The following is a 26,794-nucleotide window of genomic DNA, read 5'->3' as shown; positions in this document are numbered from 1 at the left end:
TCCTTTAGCCTAACCGGCATAACCGTGGGACGTAAAACTCAAAAATTTCATTTCATTTTTTCGATTTCGTGTTTTCATTCTGCTTTTGAAACGACTAATTAATTCTTCCATTTTCTTCATTAGGTATAGAACTAATTATTTCTTTAAAAAAAAAAAAAAAAAAAAAGAATATGCTAAAGAGAAGAAAAATGATAACTGACACTCAATAGCTGGTTTCAAGTTTAATACCTCTTTCCGACACCGAAGGTTTTAAAGACGTAGGCCCAGAATTTAAAGCGGAATCCAAACCATGTGAGCTCAAATCGGGAATCGAACCCGGTTCTCTTGTACCCAAGGCATGTAAACTAACACCATAGCCATAAGGAAGCTTCTAGCTGGCTCAGAAATTAGAATTCTTATTTCGTCTTAATTTTACAACATCTATCTAGCACAAACTTTTCTAGAAGATTACTACGAAAATTTAAATATGTTGTACTACTTACTATAGAATGGCCGATCATGATATTCTGACTTTCAAGAAAATATATTGTCAACGAGGATTTTCGTACTACTTTATCCACTGACGCAGTTGGCAAAAACCACAGAGAAAAATTGTTCCAACGTATTAAATATAACGCGCACACAAACTTAATACACACGTTCTTACTGATACATAGATAAGTGAAAAGGAGATACACCTAATAATATGTCCGATAACACACGAGGAAATTTTCAAATGAAGCGATGCATTGTCTACTTCTCTCATGTCAAAGTAATTTTCTCATATTCATGAACAAATTCAATTTTTAAGTAATTGATTAAGAATACATTTCCGAATTTCGTCTGTTTTATATCCATACTTACTATTGATTATTTCATTGTATTTTTAGCATCCTCAAGTGATTCAGGTTTGTGCATGTTGAGTGAAAACTTCTCAAGTATTTTGAGCCAAGTGTCTGATTTTGTGTGTATGCAATCTGAATAAGCATAGAATTTTTTTCGGAACTTAATTTTAGCGTATCACGAAAAAGTCTTTGGCACTACACAAATTACTAGTGAACCTGATCTCATAAATTGAAGAGAATGATGATAATTATTACAACAGCTACGTGAACACGATAATAGTAAGATCATAGATTATATTATTTCTTTCTGCATAAAAGTTGTTAAATAAAATATGGGTCTCATTTCATAGTTATACCTTGATTATGTGAATCAGAAAGTATAATATACCACGTCAAAGAATATTTGTGGGTACACAGAAGTTCCATTTTTGACGAAAGTTGCGTAAAAAAAGAACGGTGAAACGTTTACGTAAGAGACAATACACACGAAAGCGTATTAAATTTGCAGAGAAAAAACTCAGAACTTGTCAAAGTTACGCTTCCTAATGCATTTTCCAAAATACATACATCGTCTTATATGCTGTAAAGATTCTTAACTTGTTTAGCTAATACATACACTATAACTTTTAGGCAGATTTTTGTACGTACTATCTAGACCTACTAAGACCGGTCATATCACTAGTCTATATTTTGTAAGCTACTATAAGATACTGGAATGCACATCAAGCCCTCAAGTGTACGAAAGGAAAATGGATAATTTATATGTTACGATAAAAAATGTTAACTGAGAATCATATTGTGGATGATGGCTTATCAATGATGGTAATATACTCGAATTGATAATGATTATTGATACTGGGAGACTACAAGTAGCTACGACAAACAATGAGAATCAAAACTGTAACAAGAACAAAAATTAATAGGCATCGTGTGTGTTACTCCTAACATCTAAGACACAATATTCTCAAAGATCTCGGTTTCTTTGAGGTCTTAGCGTGCGTATTTGCAAGCTCAAATTCTGCTGGTAATACAGCACCTCAAACTCAAATTCGAGTTTGTAACGAATCGACTTTCAAGCTGCCAAAGGACATAAAGTTTATATAAATCATTAGATCTTTTGAACAGGAAAATCATAATGTGAAATCGTGTTCGGCTCCCGACGGAAGTGCAGGTGGTTCGGGCTCCAGTTAAACCGTAGGTCCACGTCTGATATAGCTTCGGTGATGAAACGGGCATTAAACGTCGGAAAAACGAATACGAAATCGAAAATTAATTAAAACTATTAATTCCTTTCCTTTTAATATTGAAGAAAGAAAGAACAACCGCAGAACTGCAGGCCGTAACACACAGTTCGGCTGATTAATTATTGCATAAATAGATTTATCTTTTCTTGTGGCCGTCTTTTCCTAGTTCAAGAGCCTAAAAGCATGCCGAAAGAGGAAAGCAGTGGTGCATATAAATACTACTCACATTTCGGACTTGAAAAGTAATTTATAATGGAACTTCCGCACAAGGCAGATGGATTACCTAATAGAAACATACATGAAATCCAGCTACAAATTACCTGTATATAATACATTTTGAAACCATGAGAAAACCAGAAACGAAGAATTACCAACTAGCCTGCATATTCAAAGAAGATTACTAAAGACTTAGCAAAGTTGCGTTTACGGGAAAAATAAGTCATAAATAATAATAATTTAAAAAATCCACTCAATTAAACAATTCGATTTTTATATAACAACAGGGATCTAGAAGCCTTTTGATCTTATAGCAACGGAAAAAAAGAGGAAATTTTAAACTGTAAACTTAATCACTATTCCAGGTGGAACTTTATTACTATATAATTTAATATATATGTATAAAATTTAGGTCTAGCTTTGTTATAACTAGGTTACTCACAGCAAATTTAAGGTTCAACAACAATTTTGTCGTTTGTTTTCCTTAACGATAAAACGCAATTACTAAAACATGCCAAGAGATTAATTTTTTAATTCAATTTCTACTTCTTGTACTGTTTACTTATTTGGAAGTGCAGCCAAGTATCATTACATTGCACTTCAGTAGGAAATATATATTTATATATACATACTAACATGGCAAACGAGGATTTATTATAGAGTATGAAACAATGTTTACTGTTCAATAACGAATATTAATATTAATGCACTATGCGAATATGAATACTAAACATTGCTGAAAAAAAAAAATAACTTCTACAGAAAGCCGTACTTGCAGAGTACCATTATTCATATCAAAGCAGTACGGGTTTCTAATATAGCCACTCCTTCCGCATATAATCTAACTTAACATTTGTTTCTGACTATCGATACATGGAAACTGAAACCTACAAAATCACTAGGAAATCTTCCGAAGGCTATAAATTTTTATTATGTTACACTGGAATAATACTTCAATGAGAAATAAAACTAGAAAAAGGGTTCGACTAATTAAAGAGCAAAATGAAATGTTTTAATCTTATCAGTGACAACATCTGTTGTAGATGGGTTAAGTATTGTTGCTCATTCACCAGTTCAAGTCTCCAAGTCTTCGTGAGGCTATTTCGATATAGACCTAAATCACACGTTAGAATTGATGGAATAAACTGTAATGCTTACTAAATATTCAAATTTCTTCAATAGTTCAGCAAATACTTTCATAATTAGAAGTTAGTTCTTGAAGAACAAGGAAATTCTTGAACATCCTAACTTCTGAAATTTTGCAATATAAAAATTATCGTATTTCCTAGCTCCGATTCCATAGCGCAGTACCAGATGATAAAGTAATGGAGGGGAAAATTCATTTTAATTAAGAGATTTTTAATTATTATAAACAAAAATATCCAACATTCTATTGAGGAACTTGATCAGAACCTGAGGACAAACTTTTATCTTTCCTTACTCTGAATGCCTTCAATAGCTGTGTTGATATGATATGTAACTTTTCTTTTCTTTTTTTTTTTTTTTTGATCTGGAGTACTCAAAGTGACTACATATTCACAACATACAAGATATATAATCGGAGTATCATTTTATTTCGTGCTACTAACCAATATTGTATATGACACTGCGACCTGCCTTTCTGATTGCGCTAAGTAGCAATTCAACTCTATTATCCTTCAAAATGCATTCTCATTTTTTTAAAAGGAGTTTGAAATTGTTATTGAGTTGAAAACAACAAATCTATAACTTATTATGTAAGGTAGTTCTATACAACATTAAATCTGTTTAGTTACCAATGCCAGGAAAAATCTAAAAGTTTACAATTGATTTAGATTTTGACAGCGAAGTTCAAAAAAATTAGAGTAATTAATTTTATTTTATCTCATGGAATTCAGGAACATATATAAGAACCAATAAAAAGAAATATTTAAAAAAAAAACTTGGAGTAGACAATTCCATTGTGACTTCAATTGTATGTGTTCTTTGTCTATTTCTGGAATTGGAAAATTGGTAATTGTTATTGTTATTTTAATGCTATGCACTTCCTTGCCATATGCCAAACGGATCAGACAATGGCATGCGGTATCTTCTAGCTGAGAGTCCGAAACACAAGTGGACTCCACCCATGTAGTGCCATAGTCCTGAAGGGCAACAAATAACTCGATCTTTTGTCGAAGTTCCAACACCGTGAGAAAATGGCATCGCCTGACAAATTTTCGTTAAGGATGCTGGAGATAATAGGGAAGCCTCGGGTGATAAGCTTCAAAGATGGAAGAATTGTTACCAATGACAGTATTCGGGAGTCAATACTTGAGTATAAAATTAACATAATGGTAAAATATTCAATTTCTTTTACCTGGGAGGTAACATACACGTCGTTCATCCTTCCGTGTTGAAGATCCGGATGGAATTGAGGAACGCCCTCGTCTTCTTCGCACAATTGGCCACCGCTGAGGAGCGGGTCACCGGCGAGGTCAGTTGTGCCCGCCAGGTCACAAACTTTAATAATAACTTTTGCGTGCGATCACTTCCAAATTAATACACTTTTTTGTTTAGAACCAACAAATCCTTACTGGATTTGTCGGAACGATTCCATTAGAAACACTAGCTGATCAGTTTGTAGATAAACTGTTTCTTATAGAAAACACACAAAAAAAACTTACTGAAGATGAAAACAAATCTCCAAAATCCTTTATTCGCAGTCACTAAATAAAACAAATAAACACTGACTAGTTCAAACTTCTCAAATAAGAACAACAAAAAGATGGAAGTTGCTTATGTTAGTCATACAGTGATCAGCAAAACTTTGGAACTCATGCAATACACTAACCACATACACTTTGGTGGGGGAAGGGGACAATGTAATGTACCAGTTTTCTGCGACTTATTGATGCTCGGATCAACAAGTGGTTGCGCGAAGGAAAGCCGTGTCACTGAGTCTGGGAAGCAGGTTCTTTCTACCAATCAAAACATACTCAGCTGATGACGTAATTAAAGTGGTAGACCACCCCCACTCTTATACCCATACGCTACAAAGTCAGCCGCTCATTGAATTGCAGTTCGTGCTACTTTCAGTCTTCAGCTAATCGTAAAAGCTACTGAACGTGGGAGGAAGAGAGGGGGCGTGGTACAACTATGGTGAAAGAGGCGTATATATTTACTTGGAAGGGAGGGTTATGATAGTCATAACTGAGCCATTGGTCAGTTGACAAATCTAACCATAGATAGACAATTTTATTATTTTTCTCCTTCAACGCACTCTTCCATATCATTTCTCTCTCTCTTTTTTTTTTTTTTTTAACCTGTAGGGTACTGTGATCCCTCAGCAGAACTGATATTTGTGGGAAAACCTTCAAAGCCACCTGGAGCCGGAGAACGGGAACACAAACACAAGGGAAGACGCTATTGTGATTAGAAAAGTTAAAACATTAGATTTACTTACCTTTGTTCAATTGGCAATCGTAGAAGTCGAACTTCATAAATGTTTGTTCTTCTCTATAATTGAAAAGCTAACTCATAGTAACAACACTTTACAACTTGCACAAAAGATATATCATGGCTACTATCAACACTATTGCCTTCACAATACAAATGGATTATCTAAATGTTTAAATTCTACCAGATATTGAGACCCTGTAGATATTTCACCATCTTAATGACAAAAATATCTCCTTTATAAACTTCATCACAAATAAAATATTCAAATATCAGCTATTTACAGAGGATATAGGCCTATAACTCTTTCTTTAAAAAAAATAAATAAAATAAAATAAAATTTTACCTGAAAACTATACAGAACGCACAGCAAGAGTTTAGTGAGGGACAAGAGTTTAGTGAGAGTCGAAAATGAACTACGTGCAGAGAAACCATGGGTGATATCAATAAAAATAAGTAACTACTCCTGAGAAGTCCTGCTCGAGGATCGGAGTAACTACACCTGGAGTAATCTCCTCCCTCAATTTCTAAATTTGAGTTGATTTCTAAATTTAACGTCTTTTTCAGTAACGAGGCTATATGAGACGGGAGCCACTGATTAACATGGAATCCGAACCACATGAGCTCCCGCCGGGAATTGAACGCGAGTCTCTCAATCCAAAGGCATGTACGCTAACTGCTTAGCCACGAAGGAGCTCTTCCTATTAGCGTATTCGTCTCAAAATACTAGGTTTCTTTATTGCCACGAGCGTATAATCAAGTGCTCCGATAGCACCAGGAAATTTATATTGTTCTTGCCACTCTGTCTTTGCTGTTTGCATATTACGCACACTTCCGGAAACAATAAATTTTCTGATTTCGCAATAATCACATCCAATACACTTGTAGTAGTCATAGACACAGTACTTTGAACCACACTCGAATCCCCTGACATTCCGACCTAAAATCCCGGATCACTCATGTAACGGAAGAAAACCCGCATCTTTTCGTCATTACGTAGTGCACCAGCCCAAATTTCGGTTGATTCTCCTTAAATATATATATATATATATATATATATATATATATATATATATATATATATATATATATATATATATATATCCTAACCACTCTATATTTTCTTTCATGAACCTATGATGTTTTTTGTAATCTACATTTGCAACATTTTTATGCAGTTTATAAGATTTTCTATGTAGCAAAACAATCATATACTCTGCCATATTTCGCACGGAGTCACCTATTTAGCTTGCTCCACAAATTTGGAGAAGTTATTAGCATCACAGAGAAGTCGTTGATTTTTATTGATATCAAACGCGGAGTAGTTACTCCTTACTCGTGTCGAGAATAGAGGTGTGGTTACTTCAAAAGGGCGGGGCTTCTCCGAGGTCAGCCGAGACGAGTAGTGCTCAGTTTTCTTTTCGTTGATACAAATGCGAATAACTACTTCAAAATTGCGAATAATGAGTAACTTCTCCGTTTCACTGATATCACCCCATGTTTCTTAATCACCCCGCTACTAAAAAGTGCTAAGGTTAACTGTTGGTAGATATCTAGCTGTTTTAAATGTAACTGGAGGCTTCTCTTCCACTGGTGTGTGTCAAAGGTGAGCTTTGGCTCACTCACAAGTTTGTCTGTACAATCCATTGAATATACAGGGGTTGGACAAAATAATAATAATAATAATAATAATAATAATAATAATAATAATAATAATAATCTAAAAACACTTCATACAGGACACGTAAGTTTGGCCCTCCACTGTACAACGCGTGTTGCGGTTGCCGATCGTTTTCTGTTTTCAATGTGTCATGTGGACCTTCCTCTTCCGTCAGCAGTAATCAGTTCACCTGAGAGTGTCATGGTGTGAAAGTGGTGCGGTAAAATGGGCGACTTGACAGACTTTCAAATAGGCATGATCCTTGGTTCCCGTCAGGTTGGAGCTTCAGTGGCAACAGTGGCGAACATTGTGGGGTATCGAAAGGCATGTCCAATGTCACGAGGGCATACACAATTAATGGCCAAAGGACGTCTGCAAAGCACAAGAGTGGTCGAAAGACAATCCTGTCAGATAGGGACCGGAGGGCATTAAAACGGATTGTAGCAGATAAAAAGAAGACCACGGCAATGGAAATTACGTCTGAACTAAATTCCGGCCTACAGAACCCAGTTTCATCGAAAACAGTGCCACGGGAACTTCATAAAATGAAAATTCATGGCAGGGACGCTATCGCCAAACTCCTGGTCACAGCAGTAAATGCGAAGAGGCGTATTCAGTGGTGCAAGGGCCACAAGGCGTGGACTCGTGAGCAGTGGAAACACGTAATGTGGTCCGATGAATCGACCTTCACCTTGTTTCCAACAACCGGTCATGTTTACGTATGGAGAACACCGTCGCAGGCCTATAATACAGACTGTCTGCTCCCAACTGTAAAGCATGGGGGGTGGTTCTGTTACACTATGGGCAGTGATATCGTGGTTTTCTGCAGGTCCAATCATAGCCCTGCATGGAGTGATGAATGTTAAGGCGTGTGAGGCCATTTTGGGGGACCAGGTTCTACCCATGGCCCAAATATTGTTCCCTGATGGTGATGGTATCTACCAAGATGATTTGGCACCCTGTGACGCTGCAAAAACGGTGAAATCAGGGTTTGAGGAGATCACCAGGAGCTATCACACCTCCCCTGGGTCCCACAATCACCAGATCTGAACATCATTGGGCCATTGTGGTCTGAGTTAGAAAGGCGTGTTTGATCTCATTACCCTCCACCAACATCCCTGAAGGAACTGGAGCATGTTTTGGAGGAACAATGATATAAAATTCCACACCCCACGATTAAGGAGCTGTATACGTCCATTCCACGTCGGATCCAAGCTGTTTTGGACGCAAGTCACAGCTTACTGAGTCTGTTCCGGTAAAGAAGATTTTTCATTACGATTGTGCTACCAATTCGTCCTTTCCCATAGGTAATTTCCACTATTTGCTCTATCTATACGTTAATACTTAGCATAGATTCATATATTTGGAGTTAGCTGATAATGCACGTAATAAGACATATTAGGAATATTTCGTTAAAAGTTTCGTTTGTAGATCTAATGCACGTTTCTCTCAATGACATAGATGTTTCTGCTTCATGTTGAACTGCAGAATTCCCTCGCGTTCTTAAAAAATTCCCACTTTAGCAGAGTTGGTAATTCTCGAGATTTATGTGGATTTAATGATTTTTGCTTCTAATTTCTTTATTTTAGCTAATATCTAACATAAATATTAAAAACGGGTTTGTTATTAACCTGTCCTGCTGGGGAAACCTTCCGAAATTTCAAACATATAAAGGAAATGGAGATATTTTCAAAAAAAAACATCAGAATAAAGAGACGCGTCATTTATTTTGCTCACAGTTGTACATAAAGAACGTACCTAGAACATGACAGATATATGTCCCAAGTGACGACATGGAAACAAATGACTGTTAGAGTGAGAAACTGAGTCAGGTATATAAATGCTATATTTGTAGTACATAGTTGCAAATATCAATTAGGTGTAACAAGTACCTAAAACTGTAAGTAGCCGAAGTACATACTTAGCACATGAATATCATATGTTCCAAGTGTCGGGTATCTAAAAAGTAGCTGGGACACCTAAATGGCACATGCCTAGCAAATCTTGTGCTGTTATGGCACTTGTAGGGTGGTTACCGATAAATGTAAAAGTAGTAGAATGACCGATATTAGTGCTGAATTTATAGTTTTCGTGGTCGCTGAGATCAATGGTGACACTCCCACAAGCGTTGAGTTCCAAATACAGCCCCCATCGGCTGGGAACCAAAGGGTCTCAGGGGGTGTTTACCAGGATAGGTAACAGTAGTAAAAATGGCCGATATCTTTTTTCCGTCGTTCTGTTTGTTTACATAGATATTTTATGTGACCCGTGCAAAGAATGGGTATTTCAGCTAGTATATATTGCCGCTAGTGATACTGTACTTCCATAGTACAATTCGTTTTCCAGACACAAGTTGTTGACCCATTGACATTTTGATCGGCCACATTGGGTTTAATATGTCAACGTCCGCGAAATTTCAAACCAATAGATGTGTAGTTTTCATACATATATCCACCTGTAAAACATTAAGACAATCTGTCCATGATAAGTGGATGAGAGATTGCTTGCAAAAGTCGATTGGCATGACCTTCGGGCGGCCATATTGGATTTATCCTTTGCTGTCAGCCCGGCATATTTCACCAGTATTCCTTCGTGGCCCTGCTCTATTTAAATATAGGGTGCGGCAGAAATAGTTAGACGATGTTCTTTTTGCAAATTAAATATTTAATGACCTTTTATGAACAAAAGTTTTACATGTCTAGAATGTACATACAAAAGCATTACATATGGTAACTACGTCTTGAAAATTATGTCAGTGAGGTGTGCACCATGGTTATTCAAACAGATCTCTGCACGTCGACTCACAGCACTCACAGCTCGTTGAACCATGTCTAGCGGGGTTTGGTGGATTGCATGTTGAATAGATTCACGCATATCCTGTAATGTTGCAGGTTTTGTTGCATACACTTGTTAACACAAGTAACCCCGTAGGAAGAAGTCACATGTCGATAGGTCGGGCGAGCGTGCAGGCCAATGAACATTGCCGCGACGAGAGACAACCCGTCCTGGAAACATCCTTCCCAAGAATGCTGATCGATGCAATTGCTATGTGTGACGTGGCCACGTCTTGTTGGAACCACATCTGTCTAAGGCGACGCCGTCGCAGTTCTGGAAGTAAAAAGTTTTCGAGGATGTCCACATATCAAGCACACGTGACAGTTACAGTGTTACCATCTTCGTCGTTGAAAAAGTATGGTCCAATAATCCCATCAAAATAAACACCACACCACACTGTTACTTTAGGGCTATGAAGGGGCACTTCATGCAACAACCTTAGATTTCTGGGTACCCAGTAACAGAAATTCTACTTATTTACACACCCATCAATGTGAAAATGAGTCTCGTCGGACATGATTAACCTCTGTAGAAAGTTTGGGTTTTCATTAATCATTTGCAACAGCAGAATTGTACGCGAGCATTAAAATCCTCAGGGAGCAACTTGTAAATCATCTGAATTTTGAATGGGTGGAAGTGCAGGTCCTGGTGTATTATTCGCCACACACTCCTATCTGACATGCCAAGTGACACAGCATGCCGACGAGCTGAACGCCATGGACGTCTAATTAATGTTTCTCGAACCCTCTCTATGTTCCCAGTGTTCTCACTGAACGTCGACGACCTGGGGATTTCTTTGATCTTGCAGAAGACGAAGCTCGGAATTTTTTCACCCAATTAAGAATAGTTTGTCGTGTCGGTACTTGTCCATTTCTGACAATGTTAAAATGACTCCGACACTTACGCTGCGTAATTGTTGCAGAGTCTTTGTTCTTGAAGAAACGCTCCACTGCGAAAGCGCGATGTTCGTCCGACCAATGCTCCATGGCTACTAAGGGAAGGCTTACGAAATTCTTCCAATACTGCGCATGCGCACCGAACAGTCGAACAAACCTACTTGCATATACAATGCTTTGAACCGCTTTACAAAACAAAACAACAATGAGCACGTTATCTATCGGGTTACGTTTTCTATGTCCATTTTACATTGTCTATTTCTGCCGCACCCTTTATATGCACAGTTTCCGGATCCCCGATTGTTGGGAGAGAATCTTTACTTGTTAGGCCTGGTATACACTTTATATTAAAACCATGCTTAATTAAAAGTTCTAATTACATCCTAATTATATTTCACTTGTTTTAGATTGACCATCGACCGCCTCAAACTCGATCCATACCATTTAGCTACACTGAAAAAAGCCAAGTCCAGATATAAAGAGAAAACGAGGATAAAATGCTTTCTGTTGTAACACCATGACAAGGTGGTGATGTCAATTGTAATACTAGGTGTAACACCCTTACTTCATGTGGCTACGTACGTTAGTAAGTGAGGGCACCAATTACTCCTATGAAAACAGTAAGCACCACTCTCACTTACTATGTCGCCATAGAAAATGAGGGTGTTTCACCCAGTATTACGATTGATACCACTGTCTTTTCATTGTGTTCCCAACAGAAAGTATATTATCCTCATTTTCTCCTGAAATCTGGACTTGGCTTTTTTTCAGTGTATATGCAATTATTCAAAGATTTACAATTAGTAACACGTATTGTGTTGATTTTTGAGTTGGTTAGTTTTAGTTTAACGTCCCACGGTTATGCTAGGGCTGCTAAAGGAGACGTGGAGCTACTGATTACAGTGGAACCACTTCGGTCGTTCAACTGTACCCACACCGGGAATCGAACTTGGGACCACGCGAATTGTAGTCAAGCGTGCTGCTTACGGCTCTGCTGTAGTCAAGCGTGCTGTAGTCTGCTTACGTCTCTGCGTGACATCATTGAAATTCTATGGTTAATCAGAGCAAAAAAATAAATAAAAATAAATAAAATAAATAATAATTTTAAAACTTTTTATACATCACATAAACTACTGCGAATAGTAGTACGAAGAGTAAAGCTAGATATTTCCAAAAGGAAACAAATTATTGTTTTGCCCTACTTAGATGAGTAACAATAACTCTGTGCGCCCCCAAAACTGATTTCGTCACTACCGAGGGGCGACATTTTTCCTAGCGTACAAAGAGATAGATCTGCAGTATCCATGACAATTTATTTAAATTATAGCAATAAATTCTTCAAATCTTACGTATTATCCTTTCTTTAGTTCTCAGAGTAGAATTTTTGTAAGCCTGACTGGGTTTTTCGACGCCCTTATGGGTTTGGAACCCGGGACACTGTCCCAGTTGTTCCCGCCTTGTTACGGCTCTGGATATATGTTTATGTAATGCATTACGATCTTATGAACTTGTATAAGAAACAGAATGTACTTAAATTGAGACGCAAACTATGCGAAATATCGGATTTTGAATCTAACTTGTTTGGTGATCCAACCCAAGACCACACATAGCAAAGGTGAGTGCCTTAGCTCCCACCACAAGTTTCAGGAAGTTCGTGTTATAAAGTTTAAATTAAACACGGAGATGTGAAACGCTAATAAACTATTTGGTCAATTAGAAACAAAATATATTGTAGTAATAATTTACCCTAATTGTTAAGATCATGAATGTTATATTCTATTTTTAAAATGACAGTCAAAGCAAAAATGTATTGGATAATAAATGAGATATTGTAAAATTTCAATTTCGGTCCCATTTAATACATTCGTGCTGCTATGTGTTGCGTTATCTGTTAGGAGGTATTGATCAATTCTGATTCAAAGGAAGGAAATAAACTACTGTATAGTACTGGAGTTAATTTAATAGAGTTTAATTGTATAGGCAGTACTGAGGCTATATGAGACAAAGTCTATTGCTAAAAAATGAAATACGGGTTACTATTAGGATTTTATCCCAGATATGATATACTCAGTGACGATTGAACCTGGAACACACGCATGGAAAGTATTAGCGCTAGCAAATTAGCTATGAAGAGGTACAGCGTATCATAATTGTCAAGAATGAAGGCACAAAATAAGAAGCGGAAACGACAGACTGTACGATAATAATACTTTCACAATTTTAATTTCACACTATTTATTTCGAGACTTTCAGACGAGACCGAGATTTGGTCCTCGAGACCGAGATCGAGACAAGCATCTGTTGACCAAGACGAGACCGAGACGGTGATTTTTGACTCGAGACGAGACCGAGACCGCTGTTTATCAACCGAGACGAGACCTAGACTGTGTAAAGTCTCGTCTCGATACCATCCGTATTTTAGATTTTTCTGTCCAACCGCTGTACATTAGCCTAATGCTGAAACCGTTACAAAATCGTCACGAAAATGGGAAAATTTGTATAAGCACATGCACCTATCTCCGTATTGTATCATAAGCCTATGAATTATATTGCTGTCAGTGGAATACGCAAGGATGGGGATTCCTTCTTTTTTTAAAAAAATAAATAAATCATCTTTAATATTGATATTGTAGACTAAAACAACAATAAGTATCGTACGCAGAATTTCATCAAGGAGAGCGGATTCAAGATCTCGAGTTGATATCATTTCAGGACTTTTTACACATATGATAGATCTAAATGCTCATTTTTATGTAAAACCATGCTCAAAAGATTGTTAATCGTGCAAATGTACATGGTTTCATTTCTATTCAACAATTATGTCGTAGCATAGAAATCGGTACCAGTTCGTCATAATTGTCCTTGATAAGAAGATGCCGTTTGAATACTCGAACGCCCACGGGTGGATAATTTGTTATCTTTATTTTTTTTTTGTTTCCATCTTTATGTAAACATTAAGGATAAGTCTTAATTTGTTTCTGCGATGCATATTGTCTCTCTCTCACCATCTAGCGAAGCAGCGTCATAACTAAGGAAATAAGAAGATCTGGGGCCTCAGCGTTAGAAATCATTTTGTTCAGTCCATATCTAATTCAGTAAATGCCAAGATTTATCCCGAGGATGAAAACTAACTTTTCATACCTGTTATTATTTTTTATTCTTATTTATTTATTTATTCTGTTTTCCAGTCTGATTCAGTTTGCGCTTTGAGGCAACCTATCTATGATGATGTGTAGAGTGTATTCTCCGTTTTTCTTCATATAATCAACACGAAGCTCTTCTGCCAATTTCTGAATAAAAGCTTTCTTCTCTATTCAACTTTCTTACAACTGTGCAAAAGTTAGTTGAACAGCTACAATCAATTATTGTCTGATTTTGAGGCAACGAACCAAGTAAATGTACAGAGGTTCTTACTCTGGAAGAGTGGTTCGTGTAGATGATTTTGGCATGAAAAATGCTTGACAGTTTTCAACGGATTTGCGCCAGGTCTCAATAAATAACGCAACCTGTTATTTTTTTTTTCTGTTGACACGTCAAATGTGATATGTGACATTATTTGAATAAACCAATTGCAAGCCACTGTTTACAAAATTGTACGCCACAAACAGACATATTCTTACAGTGATGCTCATCATATACACAAACTATCATAATAAACGTTTCGAGATCATTTATTTCGATTTGCCACTCTTTAATCTAAAGCACACGGAAAACTTATTCTGTTCCAGATTCTGTATTCGTGATTACATTGTTATTAACCAACAGTTCCATGCTCTATAGGGGCCGCGGAAATTCAGTGGTAGATCATTCATCTCTGGTGCACAGGATCACTGGTTCGATCCGAGCTCGCGTCAAGTGGACTTTGTGGTAGCAAACATCGCGTGCGTGGATTTTCTTGGAAATCCCCCCGTTTCTTTCCATATTCTCAATCCACTATTTCAGTCATTCTTATCATAATCTCCTCTTTTAGCCAACACAGCATAAGCGTCGGACGTAAAATTGAAATATTTTATTTCGTTTAGGTTCTATACATTAATCACACACTTCGTTGTAACATAGTGTTAACTTTGTTTATTTACTTGTAAGTTTTATAGACATTATCAAATAATAGGCCTAAGTAATATATTCATTACTTGAAATATATTTTATAATAATAATAATAATAATAATAATAATAATAATATAAACAATAATAATATGATTGTGGTAGATAATGATAGTGCATTATAACAAACGACCAAAATGTAGAAAAAATGGAATGAAAAGTTACTCATTACAATAATAACTCAAAGCTTCATTATGGACCGGTGCTAAATTGTAAACCACACAACACAGGCAATAGACCACTTTGGGAAACCTTGAAGTCCGCAAATGTTATGATTCACTTAATTGAATATGTTTTACGAAAGTTATTTTTAAACATGCCTTTCAAGATGGGAGTAAATTCACACCTTACATCTAATTAACTTCAACCCCAAACAATAGCAGTTATTCTTAAGTAATCAAGAATACCCATGCAATATCAGATATTTTCTTGCTGTTTTCTGAGGATCAGATACTTTTTTACGACATTAATTGCGGAACAATATTTCTTTAATAAGCTGAATCTAACCACTTTTCTTGACTGTTTTCAGCTCTAAGTAATGGGAATGGTTAGGAAGCCTCAAATAAAATATACGTTACATTGCATAAAATTCAAATAATTTAGCAAAATTTATCACATAAATTTATCATCACATTAAACACATGCGAAACTGCAAGTTTGGGTTCATTTTACTCTTATTCATTTGTAATTATTATACATTAGAACCGTACACAACAGTCGTATTTTATAAACCTCAAAGAAGCAGAGTCAAGTTTAATTAAAATCGTACATATTTTGTGGTTATAGTGGAACAAAGATGTCTATTTTGCGTGAACTTTGCTCGAACTTGTACTCACCACCCTCAATGGAAGTCAAGCTTGTGCCCACGTATTGAGCTTGGATGTGGTTCAACCCAAGTTTCGAACTCTGAGCTTCGGACCTACAAGTTAGATTTACATCATGCACCGGCCGCCTTTACTTCACAGGTATCGATCTGATAAGGATTAGATGAGACACTATAACACGCTCCAGAAGAAAGAAGAATGACAATAAATCCCATCGTCATCGAGAATCTAACCATTTCATCTGGTTGGTAAGAGGATGCATTTCCAGATCTCGCTACCACTTGCCTAATTATTATTAACAATTTAAAGGTTCAAATGAGAGACAATCATAATCAAGTTGACTCATTCGCGAATTTTTCTAGCAGACTACATGTATGAATTAGAAATTTCTCCCATTGCATGTGTCTATAATGTAAACTATGACGAACAGCGATGAAACCGAAATTGCACATTCTTACCACTTCTAGTTTGGATAGAGAGAGAGCGGTCGAGATTAAACTTATTCCTGACGCTCTCAATCAATATCAGAAAGCCATTTATCGCTATCAGTTACCGTTTTCGCTGTATGTAGTTCAATGCGGAGACCGGAAATTGTATTAGATTTTAGTACAGAGATAAGAGATCAGATTGGATGTTGCACCGATTAAAAAAAAAAAAAAAATACGCTTCTCACTAAATATTACCGTTGTTTTTCTATGGCGATCAACCCTGAAATTGGAATGACTGTTTCTAGCATTTTCGAGTTGAACAGAAGGTTCAAGAAGGATATAGATCATATTATTAAGATACTGAATCGATTCCAATAAACTGCTTCTAGCTATTTTCTATCGGTTTTGCTATGATGTCTGTCGACAGACAGACGGACATACACGTTGTATAAGACTTCCCATATGTATGCATAGGATCGTTTGTAAGTCTAAAACGGACTATAGTACCTAGCGAGAAGCCCAAGCACAATGCACTTGTTCACTATACAGTAATCACAAACATAAGAATGACTCCTCACTGCAACAGCGAGAGTTCTGTAATTGCATCATTCCTCCTTCCTCACAAAATCTCCTCAAATCAGCCAATTTTGACGAACATGTGTCAAGAAAATTCGTTTGCCGAAAAGCACTTCCAACCCAAGATAGAAGTATTAAGTGCATCATTTACGTAAGAAGTTAAGTGAGTAAACAAACCGCATAATTTTGTTTAGAAACGTACTTGAGTGGTCGTGCATCAAAAGGACTGATCTTCTTTCCTATCTTTAGACGTAAAAGGTAGACGACTTCGCAGACTCTTTGGCTACTCCAGCAACTGGTACAGCTTCTTTCACCGTGACCCTGGCTACCAAAGAGGTATTTACAAGTGAAATGTGTTAACAGCATGGTTACGGAAAGTGAGTTCTTTCTCTGAAACGGGTTAATAGGATGACTCGAAACTGCCTGCAGACGAAATTTGCGTGACAGCAAAAATTCCAAACCTGCGAGTTTCCAGCATGCAACACAGATCAATTACATCATTTCAAAAGAACAGAGCTGCAGGTAACAGTCCAATACAATTATTGGGTGGGTTTTTGATTTCACACAGTTCCCACGACTACTATTTTCGTCTTCCATCAATAAATATTACTATCAATTCACACAGTATTTTTATATCAATAATTTGTAATTGAACAGTCGCTTACAAAAGTTACTTCCAGCTCTTAAAATATTTGTTTAGAATATCTTGGAACCCAGATGAATATATCAGGTTTCTTATTTTATTTTATTAATACGTGGCGAAGGACGTACCGGCAATTTTGAGTTTTAATCATGATTTGATATTTCGAATCGAGAAGATATTCTCAGTCGATGGTTCTTCTAATAAATGAATCTGCTGTATAATGATTTAAAAAATCCCAACTACTTATATCAGGATGTAAGCACAGCGTACACCCCCTTTATATCCAGAGGGAAAAAGAATGTACTGAATGTGTGTGAAGGGATCAACTCAAGAATTGTGAAACTGTTCCATACGTGATACGCATTTCTTTTATGATCGAACAAAACTTCTGCTGTTCTTGGAATAAGCACTGAAATGCAGGTTTCTTTCAAGGAGTGATGTTGACGATTAACTATATTATATAATGTTTCTTCCGGTTTGCTCTACAGCGTGTATTCAAAAACGATGGAAATCTATTAATACAGAATATGTTTCTACATGGAAATATTTTTTCAGGAGACTGTTCGTTTAACTATATAAATATCTAACTGTAACAGTTTCCTTGGGAGAGGCGTCCGTATTTTGATGAATATATAATTGGAACTAGCTCCTAAAATATCTGTTCTAACCAAAGAACCTATGGAAAATTCTATATGAACAAGTTATAGTACAATGTTTTCAGATACAAAAAATAGTCTTCTGGCCCGGAGTCAAATCATGTGGGATCCAACTTGAAGTGTTTCCCAAGTTGATGGAGGTTACTTCGAATGGTTTCCCCACTCACACTGATTTGTAGTACCAGTTCCTCACATGTCTGGTCACTTTTCGACTCAATTGCAGCCTGGAGATCTTCATTTTGTACATGTGTTGGTCTTCCAGCACGTGGTGCGTCTTCTAGTGTTTCGTCACCGTCCTTAAATTTGTTAAACCACCGCTGCACTGTTCGCGTAGTCACGACACCCTCACCAAAGGCCATGCATATCTTCCGCCCCGCTGCAGCTAGGGATGGGCTCGAATCGAGGTAAAACTCGAATCGACTCGAAGCTCGAGTGGAATTTAGGGATGGCTAGAACCGGTTCCTGCTGGAACCGGTTTTCGGGTCTGAACTGATCCGGTTCTAGAAGATCCGGTTCCGGAACCGGTTTTTCGGATCCAGGTCTAGAACCGGTTCTTCGCATCCAGGTCTGGAACCGGTTCTTCGGATTCAGGTCTGGAACCGGGATCTCGGATCGAGGTCTGGAACAGGTTTTGAAAACCAGCGGAACCGGTTCCGTTGGAACCGAAACTTTGTGACTATCCCTACGCTAAACCTGAGCTGCTGGCAGGCTGTGAACAGTGTGCTAGATGAAATGGTGGAAGCGACAGGCAGGAGCCCAGGCGGCGGCCGCTTGTCTCATTTGGCTAAATAAACTGGGTAACTGGCAAACTCATTGGCTAAACAGGCAAACTGGTCAACTCATTTGGCTAAACACCCACTGGTGGACCAAAATTTTTTTTCTGGGAGCACAAGCGGGTCTGCGCGGGGAGGGCACAAGCGCATGGTCCTTTTTGCAATGTCTTAAAGGTGAACTTTGTGCCTTCTTTACGGGTCTTTGAGGGCTTTCGGATCCAGGTCTGGAACCGGTTCTGAAAATCGGATCTCCGAGAACCGGTTCCGCCGGAACCGGAACTTTGTGGCCATCCCTAGTGGAATTCGAGTCGAGTCAAAGGTAATTTTCTCGAGTCAGTTCCGAGCAGAGACATTGTTTTTGAGGCCGAGTTTCGAGTCGAGTCGAGTTTGATAAATGGCTCGCTCTTTCAGCTCTATAACTCGTTTTGCAATCATGGCCTGAGTAAACTGGAAAGCGAAAGCCATGAGAAATGTTAGCAGTGACGTGGAATAATTTTAGTGTTACTCACAAGAGGGGACACTGTTTGCATCTCGTCTTGTCTTGATAACGAGACGAAAAGAGATTTTTATAACGACCTTAGTTCTGCTCGGCTCAATTGAGCCGATGACTCGAGCCAGCTTGTTTGGGGTGAGCATCCATTAGAGCCGGCTTGGTTAGGATGTGCCATCTGTTCGGTTCGCCTCAACTGAATCGAGGGCTCGAGCCGGGTCGGTTGGCTGAGCTGTTGGCTCGGATCACTTCTCGCTGTCAATACGGCCAGACTCCACGTTACTTATTACCCAATAGACTTTCTCGGGACTTGTAGTTGTTCCGTTATTAAAGACATCAAGTGTGATACATTCAACGGTATATCACAGTCACTACCAAATTCATCGGGTTGTCCAACGACATTCTAACAGCTAGTAGCACGTTATCTACATACTACAATCAGCCCATCCTTTAGGTAGCCGATGTCCTGGAACTTTTATTCTACAGATACACATGCTGTGGTGCAAATTTTGGTATAATCGGAACATGTATACGGGCTGTCCATAAATGCGTCTCTATCAGTGTATGAGTGATGCAGAATATTTAGTGAGCCAGACAATAAAAACTTAAGCCATAACTTCAAAATTACCAGCAAAATACGAAGTTACTACCGTCTATACCGGAAACGTAACCACTATAACAATGATTGCAAATCAAATTTCCCAAGCATAACGCACCGATTCGATAGTCCTGGTTCGACCTGCATCCTGACTAAGACTTTTCGAATATTTCCAGTCACAGCAGACTAATATTAGGATAACATCGTGATGTGTTGCATCCCCTCCCACCGGAAATCAAATCGTTGCCCTGTGTACCAATGGTTCGCCCTAGCCACTAGACTAGAAGGGAAGGCTATGTAGTTTGCTGGTGACCGCATAAGAAGCGAAATGACAAGATAGAAATAAACAGCAGGTACTGAAGACAAGCAACTCACAAATACTTGTACAGTCTTCTTGACAAAAACCTGGCCAACTCAACTTTTAAAAAGGGAAGTAATTGCAACCGTCACAGGAAACATTAACATTTGCAAGCCACGTATTACTGACCAAGGAAGATCCACATTTGTTTAATTCCGTTTATTGGTAAGAATACAGTTTCTCAATGAGAGAGTGGGCCGCGGTGGCTCAGTGGTAGAGCGTTCACTTCTGGTGCTAGGGGTCTCGGGTTCAAACCCTGCTCACGCCAAGTGAACTTTGTGGTGGACAAACACCGTGTGCGTGGGTTTTCTCGGGGTTCTCCCGTTTCCTCCCACTTTCTTCATTCCACCATTTCATTCATTACTCATCATCACCGTCTCCTTTAGCCTAACCGACATAACCGTGGGACGTAAAACTCAAAAATTTCATTTTTTTTTAATGAGAGAGTGAGTGGCATTTTTTTTCACAAGATCGTACATAGCGAGACCTGGACAGTTATTTGTTTAAGAAGCTGACAACTTTTAACAGAAAGATCTCATATACAAACACAATATATAGGGTGAAGCATCACAATGAGGGAAATTTTTGTGCGAACTAATACTATCCTATTTATTGGAAGAACAAGCTTGTTAAAAGGAAGCGAAATTCATATGTTAGGATACTTCCATTGAGAAACGAGTAGTGAAAATCACTTTCAGTTAATTTAAATATTCTACAAATAGCGACATGTTCATATTGTATTTTTCATTGAAGAAGAAGACAGACAAAAGCACGAAATTTAAACCATAGCCGCAACAATTACTTGAATACGTAGGAAGTTCAATTTTGTTGGGCCATCGCATCTTCGGAGAGTTAACCAGTTCCGTGGGAAATTTAAATTAGACGCGCCCTCGACCCAGAGCTACTGACTCAATTTCTTCTCGGTTACTCAGCACATATACTGCACGTTTTCAAATCACTGATGCAAGTTCCAAACCTGTTTACTGTCACGAGATATGTATCATTACAAGGTCGTCTAAAACGGAATTCTCATTATTCAGCGTTGTCTTTCCTTTTAACTGAGAAGAAGAGAAGATGTGAATGGTTTGGTGCGACAACTACAATCATCTGCGACACACGCTGGGAGAATTCTCTCTGTGTTCACACTTTGAGAGGGAGAGAAAAAAAATATATATGCTAAAGAACTGCACTCTTAAGGAAAGCTTCACTTAACGATGAGAATAGCATGCATCAATGCAATAATACCAAAAAAGTGAATACCTCCTTGTACAATAAGAGACAAAAGTTCTTTCCGTTTGATGAAATTAGTTTCGTAAATTACTTCAGAATTGAAGGACAATTTGAGTACAGTTTTCAGTAAATTAAAAAGAATAGAATTTTCTGTGCATTCTAGCCATGCCACCAGTATTCCAAAATTAATTTTACCAAACGGAAAAAAAACTTTTGTCAGTGACTGTACAATCGCATTAAAGAGTTGATCCCTTTTAACGAACATTGCAGTTTCATTTATGTTCTGTATATCCATGCAAATACGTGTAACGTTACTGCTTCTTTCTTTTAAATTGGAATATTTTTAGGTCTTATGTACAGAAATAACTTAATTGTGAGGAATTAGTATTTAGTCATTTTCAACTAGTTTTATTAACAGCAAAAGATATTCGATTGTTACAATACAATTAGGACAAGAGCCGTGTTGTATTTATTATCTCAGTAGGTGTTATAGTTTTGATTCTGGACTTGGATTTCAGTTTACCATTCTTTTCAGCACTGAGAGTACATGAGATGTGAACCTACAACATAACGTCCTACACTCGATCAATCGATTTGCCACCGATTTAATGTCGACGTCACACCAAGCATGAGAAAGTCGACGCTAGTTGTCTCTGGCTGAGTAAGGAAATCCAATGTAATCGTTCGTTGCATCAACAAATTTTAAAATTTGTAAAAAAAACTTAATGCAAGATTACAACCTTCAGATTTTTTGAACACCCCCCCCCTAAGTTAAAAATTCTGGATAAACCACTGTCTGTAATTTACCATTAAAAAAAGAAATGAAATCTTTAAGTGTTACGTCCCATGATTATGCCGGTTAGGCTAAAGGAGACGGTAATGATGAGAGATCAATGAAAAGATGGAATGAAGAAAGTGGGATGAAAGGGAGAATCCCGGGAAAACCCACGTGCACGGTGTTTGTCCACCACAAAGTCCACACGACGCGAGCTGGGATCGAACCAGGGTCCACAAGCTTTAGAGATGAACGCTCTACCACTGAGCCACCGCGCCCCCTACCCTTTTTAAAGTTTAATCTCCAATATTTTGAATAAATTATTAGAAACTGGAACCTAACCAAAAAATCACTGATTTCTGACAACAAATTGTTTAAAACAAAACTTTTTTAAATGGCTCTTACTATTTCTGAAGCACAGTTTGTTCTATCAGTGTCTCTGATGCTTATTTTTTGCTAGGTTAGTGGTCAAGTTTTTCCCTTTTATTCCTTTTCTTTTCTTTTTTGGGTTTGATTTCACACCACGAGAGTGCGAAACTCTCTTATGTCAAACACCTGCAGAAAGAAAAGACTGTGATTTCACAGATCAACGGCATGAACTTATACCTTAAACCGTAATTTTACAGTTTTGGAAGCATCAGCACAATCATGGATAATTATGCTGGAAACATAAAATTACCTTTCTAATATCGAAAAAAGAAGCATGCTACCTTTAAAATAAATGACAGTAGGTAGAAGAATAAAATGCATATCCATCTATCTCATAGTAGCATTTGCCTTATGTGAAAAAGCTTCAGCGGTGGCTATACTCATTTAGAGCGCACGTGAGAAGCGCGCCACTTTTTTGCTTGACATTCCCACTCTTAACTCTGTCACGAGCCCTTTTTCTCCAATAATAGAGGACGTGGCCGGAAAATGGCCATTCGCACCGTCTGGGATAGCTCGACGCTCAACTCGAGCCGAAAACAAGAACCCGCCACGATCAATCCAGATCGAAATCCGAGGAAACGACCCAAATCACACTACACAGCAGAAGCGAATGCTCTCCATGCCTGGGAACAAAGAAGAACTAAACTCACATCCTGAGAATCCAGACGATCAAACTACTGTGAAACATTGTAGCAACGGAATGCAAGGTCATCACAACATTAAAAAAAATGAAAAAAAAAAAAAAAACATACGATCATATTCAGAAAAGAAGCAAAATAGCCATGTTTGATGAAAACGTCTATGTCTTAGCTTCTCACTTGTCACTACTCAAGTACAAATACTGCTATCATATGTGACTTATTGCAAGTAGTATATATAATTCTCTTTTAATCATTTTTCCCCTTAGAACTGACTCAACGCTTACAATCCTCATGTGTTCATGAACCTTCAATTGTTGAAATTAATCATGGTTAAAATAGGAAGTATATCTGCCTTTGATGCGATAGTTTCTCTGTGCGGCTACACGGGGTTCGGAGTTTTATTTATAAATTTCATCATCTCATGCAACCTCTAACTAAACAAACAACATAACATTTAAGTGACCTAAAGTTCAGTTTATAGCTATTTAATTCGAACTCATCATCATAAATACCAGTAGTAATGTTTTAATTAAAGTTACAGTATATGAAGCATCAATAGGCAATTTAAATGTATATTTTTGTGGTTTCGGGAACATGTTTCCGTTTACTCGTGGTTTAACTATTTTATCAGTTCGTGGCGTATACTAGAGTGGGGATTATTTATGCCCTTAATGGAACGTTCTACAAGTAATCAGACGCTTGGCTTCTATGACCAAGTACAAATAGAACCACGGTGGAAAACATGAAAGATATCAAATCTAGTATTTTATGAATGGAAAGAAATTAATGTCACCTACGCCAGTGGTTCCCAATCGGTGTTACGCGACACACTGGTGTGTCACGCAGTTTCATTGGGTGTGTCACCAAATTTTAGAATAAAAAAATCATGAAGCATTTAACAATTACTCTAAATAGTTAAAATCAAGTTTTGGACAGGTTATAAAAGTCAACGCCTCCGGTGACAGTAACTACGAAACTGCTCATATCGTCTCGGTTCTCGTCTAAAAAATGAGACAAGAAGTACATTCTTTAAATTTCTTACGTCTCGTGGCAACACAAATAGCTTACTCCTTTAAAACACTCTCAACAGAATGATATAGTTACGTTACTTTCTTGATGGGGATTTCATTTGAAAGAAACATGTTATTGCAGGTGATCTATTAATTTACCCTGTTAATCTTATCTATGAAATCTGACTGTGAACTTCTAAATATTTATAGTTTTACGAATAAATAGCAAACTAACTTTTACTGTGTTTATCTCAATCCCCTCAAAACAGTGTTTGTTTCTATGCGACGCCATTATTTATTTTGTTTTATTAAACAACCTCTTAATCAATTACTTGCTTTTTTGTATTATATTAAGTCGAGAAATACAGCTGACCTTATGTTTTACATTTGAGTGCCTCTTGCAATTGTTTCTTTCTGCGTTACCAATTTCCTTTTGTTTGCAAGTAGTTTTTAGTCTGTTTTAGAAGTATTTTTGTGACTCTCACGCAGTTCTTGAACTTACAGCTTCTGCCGTTACACATCTATGCTTCTCGTGAGAAACGACTGGCAAAGGAAGCGAACTGATGATACCGACGCTCATCTAAACAGTCAGTACTATAACAGTGTATAAAACAAAGAGTGCTCAGGTAGCAATGAACCTCAGTAAACCAATGATTTAACTTATATTCTCTTCACAATAGCTCTGAAAGAACAGTGACTGAGGCCTTGCAATGATTGGAAGCCCAATTTCTTTTACATATTGAATTCTCCTCCATATTGCGAAATATGGTTAAATGTGAAGTTCGGATAGATACTGTTTCGCTATACCGAACAGGTAGGATAATAGTACAAAACTTAATTTTAGCGAAGTAAGTGATAACATGTTGACTGGAATAGTTTGGCATGCAAAACGATCCAACGACGAGCATCAGTTTCTGTGGCGATAAACTTTTCAAGTTTTTATAATTTGAAAAAGGGGACTTTTCAGGATTTTTTTCCTTTTTCGAGAATTCCTCCGCTCAGGTACATGAAGGGATATATGAGTAGTATCGTTTGAAACCTAGCACTATTCGAAACAAAACGAGATACGAACCATGATCCTAGGATAAATAGAGATTTCTCACAAAAATTCTGAATTTTTCCCCTATTACACATTTTTGTCAATGAGTTTATTAAAGTAACTACAGTGCCATCTCTATTTGTCGTAGGATTATGGTTCGTGCCTAATTTTGTTTGTAATGAAGCAGCATTTCCAAGGGTAGAGCTGCCATGTACACTCATGTCCAAAATTATTGTCGCATATCTATAAATATGTTGTTGTAAGAATATAATTTGATAACAAATTCGCCTGGTATTTTTTATAATGTTAGTATGTGTATAATCGGCAAAGATATGTATGTAGCAAATTTCATCTTAAAAGAGCAATAAATAAGACTAATAAAACGAAAATAAAACTTTCTTGTCCATTTAGCAACGGTTTGTTTTATTCACTCTAATTTTCGTATTTATAATTCTTTTCCTACGAAATTTATCACAAATATACATTTCCCGATTATACACATAATATCAATATTAAAAGTACCCTGCAAGATCATTATCAAATTATATTCTTACAAGAAGACAATTGTAGATATACGACAATCATTTTGGACATGAGGGTACCTGAGGGATAAATTCTCGAAAAAAGGAATTTTCGAAAATTTGAATTTCCCACATTTTGGGCGGGAATTCCTAACCTCAGGTAGGGACATGCAAGTGATACGGTTGGAAACGCTGCTTCATTACAAACAAAATTAAGTTCAAACCATAATCCTAGAATATATAGCCTTGATGCTATAGTTGATTTACTAAATTTACCTCCTTATTTTTGGGTAATAATTAGTAATGTATTGTTATTCAATAAGCTCTAGCGTCAAGATCGTTCACTGTAGGATCATTGTGGGTACCTGATTTTGTTTGTAATGAAGAAACCTTTCAAATTGTACCATTCACGTGGCGCTAGAATGTACTTGGAGGAACAAATTTCCAAAAAAAGAGTTTTTTCTGACAAAAAAATCTCTTTTTACCCAATTTGAGCGAGATTTTTCCACATCTGGTATACAAAAAGGGAAATTTGGGTGATACAGTTGGAAACATTGCTTCATTACAAAGACAACGAGGTACGAATTATGACTAGTGGTGGGAACA

General features: G+C 37.3%; 1 protein-coding gene across 7 annotated transcripts in view; it reads right to left on the bottom strand.

Annotated features, from left to right (window-relative positions):
* The window catches only part of Su(H) (recombining binding protein suppressor of hairless), a 697,852-nt gene that overhangs the window by 373,744 nt on the left and 297,314 nt on the right, over positions 1–26,794 (bottom strand). Inside the window, exon 1 of one of the 7 annotated variants that reach the window (XM_081762933.1) lies at positions 4,623–5,132. The exons of the other annotated variants lie outside the window; for them this stretch is intronic. Coding sequence (XP_081619059.1) covers positions 4,623–4,649 — 27 coding nt within the window. The 5' untranslated portion in view covers positions 4,650–5,132. Of the gene's footprint in view, positions 1–4,622; positions 5,133–26,794 lie in introns of those variants that run through there. 7 annotated transcript variants of the gene reach the window in all.

The sequence above is a fragment of the Thermobia domestica genome, chromosome 6 (assembly GCF_964235325.1).
Source record: "Thermobia domestica chromosome 6, izTheDome1.hap1.1, whole genome shotgun sequence".
In the NCBI taxonomy this organism is placed as follows: domain Eukaryota; kingdom Metazoa; phylum Arthropoda; class Insecta; order Zygentoma; family Lepismatidae; genus Thermobia; species Thermobia domestica.
The sequence above is the reverse complement of the archived record's forward strand: the minus strand, read 5'-3'. Positions and strand labels throughout refer to the sequence as shown.